This window comes from Teleopsis dalmanni, chromosome 2, assembly GCF_002237135.1.
Source record: "Teleopsis dalmanni isolate 2A chromosome 2, ASM223713v2, whole genome shotgun sequence".
In the NCBI taxonomy this organism is placed as follows: Eukaryota; Metazoa; Arthropoda; class Insecta; order Diptera; family Diopsidae; genus Teleopsis; species Teleopsis dalmanni.
Window position 1 is genome coordinate 197,725,300 of NC_051847.1, and position 8,679 is coordinate 197,733,978.

Consider the following 8,679-nt stretch of genomic DNA (forward strand, 5'->3'; position numbering starts at 1 on the left):
TGTGACCGAAAAGCTTTCGGAAATTCTCATTTAAAATTCGCGCGCTGTATATTTTCCGATATTTTAAGTTTATGTAGTTTGGCAGCACTGTCCTTAATTACTATGCCAAAAATGAGCGCGATCTGTCAGACAGTTCGTTTACGGCAGCTGTTGAAACCAGTTCACCTCAGTAGGGCGTTGCGAAAAAAACAATGGAAAAAAATATTGAACAAAGAGTTTGCATCAAATTTTGTGTTTCGAACGAAATTTCGTGTGCAGAATCGTTGCGAATGCTACAAAAGGCTTATGGGGAATCAGTTTTATCGAAAACTCAAGTTTATGAGTGGTACAAAGCCTTCCAGGACGGTCGTACGACCGTCGAAGACATTTCGCAACGCACTACTGAGGTGAACTGGTTTCAACAGCTGCCGTAAACGAACTGTCTGACAGATCGAGCTCATTTTTGGCAAATTAAGGATAGTGCTGCCAAACTACATAAACTTAAAATATCGAAAAATATACAGCGCGCGAATTTTAAATGAGAATTTCCGAAAACTTTTCAGTCTTAATGTATTATATAAATGCATAACATATGTATTTACAAATCCATATGTACATAGTACTATATATATATAGATTAAAATATATTATAATTATGTGTTTAAATGTTATTAAATTTAGCTCGCCTTCTCGTCTTCATACGAGTATCTTGACTTTATTTCTTTTGAAAATTATTTTTTGTTTTTTATTTGTTGACATATTTTATTTTTGGTATTTGGCCAATATATGTTTAAGTATTGTATAATATATTTTTCAATTCTTATAAATATGTTTGAGCTGTTGACATTCAAAATAAAATTTGCCACATATTTTCGTGAAATTCGTTTATCTATTTCGTGACTTTGGCATTTTCATATACAGAAAATAAAATATTTTTTTTATAAAAATATAAAAAAAATTGTAATGGAGTTTAAATATATATATTCAATACATCTGGTATATCTGTAGTGGCAAAATAGATCTCCATATGTTTAGCTATGATTATAAAGTTCGTTAAGTGCCAACCAGATTTATATATATATATATATATAGAAATAATGAATAAAGAAAATGCATAAATAAATTAATTTCTATTTTGAAATTATTCTTTCTTTAATAATTATTACAATAGAATAGGCAGTTATAATATATATTGTGTTCGGCTAAGGTCAGCTAAAATATTCGCTTGTTAAAAATTTAATTTTTTGATTTCAGTTAGTCACCTATATTTATTTTTCTATTCAAAACAGATTTCTTATTATAAACAAAAAAATTTTAATTAAAAATTGGATTAATTTTAAATTAATGATTAATATAAGTTTTCTTATCAAGTGCATTCAAAATATGTTGATAAGGTTTATGAGTATGTATTTTGTCTATATATATTTATATTTTAAAGTTATTTAGTATTTATCTTTTGCGTTCATTTAAATCGATCATCTATCGTCTGTTTGGCTAAGTGCCATAATATCAAATTTCATTATTACTTGCAGTCATACAGCCTTATTTTTAGATCCATTCTCTGTATACGATCTTACTATCTTTGGTAAACAATTTGTCGTCAATAGTTCTTTAATTAATTTAAATGATATTGTAAACCATAGACACTTAAATAATCATAAGTAACATAAGTTGTTCCTATATCAGTTATAAAATGTTATAAGACAATATTGCCTTAATTATGTATAAAAATTGTTTTGTGTGGAATTTGAATTCCTCAATTATAGTATGTATTATGTAGACACATGTCCCATATAATTGTATATGTATATCAAGTTTCAAAGGTTCATTTCACTTAATTTTTATATAATTAAGACTGATATGTAATATAAGTTGTTTACGTATCGGTCTGCTATGCTTCAATTTGAACACAATTACATATAACAATCACACTTAATTGATTACCCGAAATGAAAAGTTCTCAAGTACTCAAGTACTCAGATGCATACATTTTAAAATGGTATATTTACCAAATGCTCAGTTTACAAATTGATTACAAGTGCAATTGAGTCTCCGTTTCTTAATACAAGTGCTTCGAAAGAAGCAGACAGTATTATGGCTGTCTATATGGCTGTATAAGTGGGGTTCAAATGAAATTGTGTAGAGTAAAATTTGGAGTAAGGGAATATGTATACTGCAGCATATATTATGTTGAGTCATCATCTAAAGTACAAAAAAAAAACTCCACCCTCAACAAAGAGTATGAATAATTGTGGTTTTATGGTATTGTCATGAGTAAGACCGTTGGATGTATTATTCTATAAACGCTTTATTTATATTTTTTCTTTTTAAATTAAATGATTTTATTACTTTATGCTGAATTAGTGCTTAATTCTTCTCATTCTTCAAAGAAACTAAGAAGAACAAAATATTTAAAAAAAAATGTCACATATGTTGTGTAGCACATCTTTTTGTGCTCTCCCCTAACTTATGGCGCTCCTATCGCTTCATCTATTTTATATAATTCCCCCTTTCTTTATTTTTATTAACACTTGTCAAGTAACAGCATTTAAAAAATTTTACAATTAAAGTGATAAATTATAATATATATGAAAGAAAAATCGTTTCTTTCAACTCGATAAAGATATGCCCCAAATACGACACTTGCTTTTTCTGGTCATCTATACTCTCTACTATAGTGTATCTCTGATTCTGTTGTATTCTTTTTCTTATATTTTTATAAAAAATTCAGCTAGATAAGATATTGTTTCTACATAAAGCATATTTAAAGGGAAAAATATATATTTTTTTATATTTTATGTCTCAAAAATGATATGAGATTGTGCGGATTCATGAGCTGTTGAAATGAACTTCTAAAAAATGCTATTAAATGGTATGAAATTACCCCAGAGGCAGGATTAATTTCAAAAAGTGTAACTTTTTTAGGGTTAATAGAATGTGGGAAATATACTATATTGTGTTATAGCAGACATATAGTATATATTGCCCTACTGTTGACCTTATTAGTGTACATCAAAGACATCTATTAAAAATCCATCTAATGAGGTAACAAGTAAAATAAAAATATGTAGACTCACAATTAGAATATTGTAGAATTTATTACAGATATAATTATATTAGTTTAAAAAATTAAAAAAAAATTATAATTAATATGTACTTAAACTTTTAGTATTTTATTTTTTTCTGATAAAAGTTCTTTTATAGGAAGTTGTTATAGTAACAATCTAGACATAAGGAATACAGTTGTTGGGCACAGTTAGTAACCATAAATTAGAGATACTGAAACGACTTCAGTTCAAAATACTTGCATTTACTCGAAAGCTCTTCAAAGTTTCGGTAATAACATTAACCCACTAGTTGTGGCTCTAACGGACGAAACTTTGAATGTCTAAAGAATCAAGAGCCTATATATTTTAAAATTCCCATTCAGTTAATAATAAATTAACGTATTATAAAATATAGTATAATATTCAATAGCTGTAAATATACTTACTAAAAATTTAAGTGGGCTTAGTGGTTTACTTATTATAAATAAATAAAATATTACATAAAAAATGTTTATATTATATGAGAAATGAATTTACGTTAGCATATTGGGCCTATAGGTCTAAGCGGTTCCCTAGGAATCGTCGGTATAATCAATGAGAAATGGAATTACTTTTATTCTTATTACTTTTATGAATTGCAAATCAATTTTTTTGGATTGCAAAATTCCCATTATTACTGGTCTTTAGAAATATTTGCTATTAATATCACTACAATATTTATATTTTTATGTTATTTATTTTGCATCAATTTAATATATATAATGTGAATATTTCTATTTTTTTTTAAAGATATTAATATTATAATTACTTATATTTTATATTATTCTTATTAACTTTTGTTTGGGAAATTTTTTACATATATTATTATAATAAATAACAATATCTCCACACATTTTTGTAATATTTTTTTTGAATATATTTTTAAATATTTTTTTAGAAATTCTTTCAAATATTCTTTTACATATTCTTTTAAAGTTTCTTTTACATATTATTTTAAATATTCTTTTATATATTTTTTTACTTTACCGTTTTTATAACATTTTAAAATATATTTTTATGTGTAGCAATTAGTCGCTGACGTGACATTATATATTTTTGAACTTCAACTTTTGTGTCTTTATATAAAATTTTGTGTCTCATTCTCTCAAATAAAATAAAAATTAATTAAAATTCGTTTTTTAGCTACTTTTTATTACTCTAAATTGAGTCAATAAATTTCAAGTGGCTTTCAGATTTAGCTAAGAGTGATTTTTTAAGTGTTCAAAAAACATCATTCTTTTATGTTTGTAACATTTAATTATCATTATATGAAGTTCATTAACACTAATGTTCGCTCAAATCCCAATATAACGTAATTCGGTTTTTATGTGGCCAAGTGCTTTGCTTTATGAGACATTTATGGTTCACAAGTGTGCATTAGAATTAAAGTAAAATTATAAAATGAAGACGAAATGATCTTTTTTCAACTATATATACATTCATTGCTTTTTATTTAAATCTTTTTATTATATTTTTCTGTATAGATGATGTTTTAATAAAAACTATTTTTATATTGCAGGACACAAATTTCGTCGTGGCATGACAGAATTCTCAACAAACAACGACATCAACAACAAATCACATCTTTCACAACCGCTTCAAAATTCACCACGCCACTTTCAACATCCTACTCATTTTAATCATAACCAACAAAAACAACATCAAAATTCTCCTCAGCACATTGCTAATATTAATAAACATTTAACTCATGCATTAAAACAAAACTTTAACAATAAAAATAATCAACAAACGCTTCCTTTAAATTCTTCTGCAAATATAAATAATAAAAACGTCACCCTAACATCAACAGCATCAGCAGCAACAACTGCTACCAATTCACCCACATCTGCCATACATTCCCCATTGCACACATATAGAAATCCATTAAATAGTCCTAACAATTCACCATTTGCATATGCTTATTACGATAATAACATCGATCAACAGCTACAGCAACAGCAACAGCAACATCCACAACAACAACAACAATCGCAGCAACAGCAGCATACAAAGATCACGTCATCAGCATCATCTCAGCAACTTCAGTTGCTGCAACAGCATTTGCGTAGCACAAAATTGCCAATTCTAACGCAAACACATTATCAGCAGCATTTAAATGATTTGTTATTGCAGCAACAACATTTGCAACAACAGCAGCAACAATTGTTAAATGCCAAAGATGCTGATGATGAACTGAGTGAGGAGAGTCTCAAACAGAATGTTGCAATAGTATTAAATAATTTGGATCGTTATAATAACGCGTTGCGCAGCATTATTTTGAATGAGGAAGTGAGCAGCAGTAGCAGCGTCTTCCTGGACGATAGTTTTCTAATTGGCAGTAGTGGTAATAACAATTTCTTGTTAAATAGTGGCACAACAATGGCTGCACCAGCAACACCAGAATCAGACTACAATAGCAATGCAACAACACCGGGGTCGCGTAGTAATATGCTTCCGCACGATAGCAATATGTTAACGCAACAGCACCAACAACAACATTTGGTAGGTTTTGCTACAACAGCAACAGCTTGTGGTGGCGGTGTTGGTAATAATATTATTAGTAATGGTATTGGTGGCTTTTGTTCGCTTGGCAACAATGTTGCTAGTAATAATTTAAATTGTTCCCTTGCATCTTCACATGATTTTACTCATGACAATTCCGATTATCAGTGGTTTCTGGATTACGGCTATCGAGATGGTTGTGGCGGCATGCAACGTAGTGTCTTATCTTCACTATCGGCGTCATACAATGGTATAGGCGATCTAATCTATTATGAGGATATTGCCAAAAATTTAGATGCTAATCTTGCCGAAGTTGATATGGAAAGTTTTCGTGCTGAAGATATGCATTCATTGCTCTATTTACCATCGTACTGTAAGGGAATCGGTGGTAATAGTCGTTTACAGCAGTCGCTTATGTTGCAACAAAATATGTTGCCACAAATAACACAACATGGACATAATATTTCACAGACTTCAACTACTTCGACTAATGAATTGATCGACAATTCAATTTGTAAATCGGAGTTGCTTTTTTCACCAGTTAAAGAATCGCATATATCAGTGGACTCATTGGATATGGATGCATATCCGGAAGATGGTGATATTATATTGACTTGCCAGGCGAATAAAGACAATTACACAATCGCATTTGAGGGTAGCGTGTTGTATTCGGATGACAGCTTTTACGGTAAGTTTACAAAACTATAAATTTTAGAGTATTATTTAGTTTACATATATAAGACATATACATATAAGACAGTCAATAAAGTTTTTGTTATTAGAAGTTATTGGTTATATGCTATTATTTTTATTTTTTATTTTTTATTTTTTATGGTAACCAAAAATATGTATAGATATGTTTGTATATATATAATTATTTAAAAAATATCTATAAACATATATAAGAATATATATTATAAAATATGTAACATATATTTTATCTATATAAGATATAAATAAAAAAAATAATACGATGATAAATCGGGGACGAAATAAAACATAACAAAACCCAATATTATAACAGTAGAACAAAACTATAAAATTAAAACACGAAAGTAGGAAAGGGGTAAGAGCATATAAGACTTAAAAACAATACTTATTTTTTATCTCTAACAATGCTGGTTTTGTCAGTTTATAACTTATATTATATTAAGTTAAGATGTTAATAGATTCTTACAAATTATTAGAAGAAGGTTGAGCCTTACGGTAACGTAACATTGACTTTGATATACTTTACATTGATTTTGATATACATATTCACAACCTTCAATGGAATCTAACATAATCAAATATAAATTCATAAAGCCACTGTGGAGGTTCTTAGTTTTGTTATTATATTAAGTTCCTGTTCTGTTGATAATATCAATGCTTAAAACATAATCCTTATGCTTGTCTTAAAAAATCCCTTAATACCAAAAAACCCGTACATATTATTAAATAAGCTTTATTTTAACATACTGTATGTTGTTAAAATCTTCTTTTTAATCTTATTATAATACTATTTTATAATCTATTATTCCATAATTTATTACCGTATATTATATTATTTTTATAATATTTCTTATATAAATATCTAAATAAAAACACTTTCAGTTACTTCTGAAATAGTCTGACAAATTTAAGTTCGATGATTTTCACTGATCCTATAAATGTTAGTCTAAGTGAGCCACTGTCCAAAAGCGTCTATTGCAAAAAAGATCAATGATATAAAAATTCTTCAATATATAATAGTCATTTAAATAAGGTATTATCATGCAATATCTTTGAAAAGTTTTGAATGATACTAGTTATTTTCCTTATAAAGGTAGATTTATTTATAAAGCTTTATAATTAAGGTATTATCATGCAATGTATTATCATGGTATTATCATGAAATTGTAAATGATATAAGCTATTATCCTTTAAGTATATTATTATTATATATCGATATAATTATGGTATTATCATGCAATCTTTGTAAAGTTTTAAATAATATTAATGATATTTACTATTTTTCTTTTGAATTCTTTCTTTTTGAAGAACTCTCTTCTGGAGGTTAAGTGATAACTTCTCTTATTAAAAAACAAATACTCTTTGCTATACTCTTCAATTATTTATTCATTGTTCTTTACCAATAACAAATTGTACTTTTGTTTATCGATAAACAGTTAAGTGGAGGAATTGTTCGTAATTAGCTTATCTGGTATCGTACAATGCAGAAATGTCAAAATACCATATATATTGTTATTATAACAAGTCATTCACAGTTTAACTAAATCTTAGGGCGGTCTTTTGAATTTCCCAATTATCTTAGCGCGGATTAAAAAGGTTGTGTCAAAAAAAAAGAAAAACCACAAGATGTTTTCCTCATTCAGGTAAACAAAATGTGAGTTTATATATCAATGTATTATCTGTAGCCTTTTCAAAATTAGCAAAAATTAGAGAATAACGTTATCAGGTACAACTTAACGACATTAAATACTTTCAAGCTAACGATCAGGTAGAGACAAGAAATAGAAGTATAAGATATCATAGTTTATTAAGTATGATATAAGGAATAAGTTCATTTTATTTTTAACTGTCGAACTGAACTGTAACTGTTCTTACTACTTAAATAGTGAATGTTAAAATTTAATAAGGATAGAAAAATATTAATTTATATTTGAAGTTTAATAATGGTTTTCTATCCACGTGACTTGCAAAACTTAACTTTTAAGTTAATTAAGTTGAAAAATGTAATGCAAAATTTTATAATATCTTTAACAGCGGAACCAAATGATATTGCCTTGAAGAATAAACAAAATTGTATCAACTTGCATAATAACTTGGATGATATCGTCAAACGAAAGTCCTTGGATGTGTCGATGTCGCGTTCAGAACAGCAATTCACACCGCGCAACAAACTACAGAAAAGTAGCACAATTCAATTGCAGAGGTAATTTTTATTGATTAAAATATTTTTTATAGTAAAAAAAATATATATTTAAAATATTTCTGCCATAACGCCTAAAGTTCAAAGTTAAAATTTAAATTATGTAAATAGTAGAACTCAGAAAATTACTTAAACATTTAGGCTTTCGTGCGCTAAATTTATCGTACCGTTCGGTAAATGTAATTAACATTTTTTAATAAA

At 27.6% G+C, this 8,679-nt stretch overlaps 1 protein-coding gene across 1 annotated transcript; it reads left to right on the forward strand.

Annotated features, from left to right (window-relative positions):
- Window positions 1-248: 248 nt before the first annotated feature.
- LOC119676516 (putative uncharacterized protein DDB_G0286901) lies at window positions 249-8,485 on the forward strand. The gene is made up of 4 exons (XM_038087756.1): window positions 249-252; window positions 1,623-1,626; window positions 4,584-6,255; window positions 8,313-8,485. The coding sequence occupies exons 3-4, from the start codon at window positions 4,605-4,607 to the stop codon at window positions 8,483-8,485; spliced, it is 1,824 nt and encodes a 607-aa protein (XP_037943684.1). The 5' UTR covers window positions 249-252; window positions 1,623-1,626; window positions 4,584-4,604.
- Window positions 8,486-8,679: the final 194 nt, after the last annotated feature.

Coding starts and splice junctions, on each gene's coding strand:
- LOC119676516 (XM_038087756.1), top strand. CDS start 4,605: ATGACAGAATTCTCAACAAACAACGACATCAACAACAAATCACATCTT. Junction 6,256..8,312: donor TTCGGATGACAGCTTTTACG/GTAAGTTTACAA, acceptor TATCTTTAACAG/CGGAACCAAATGATATTGCC.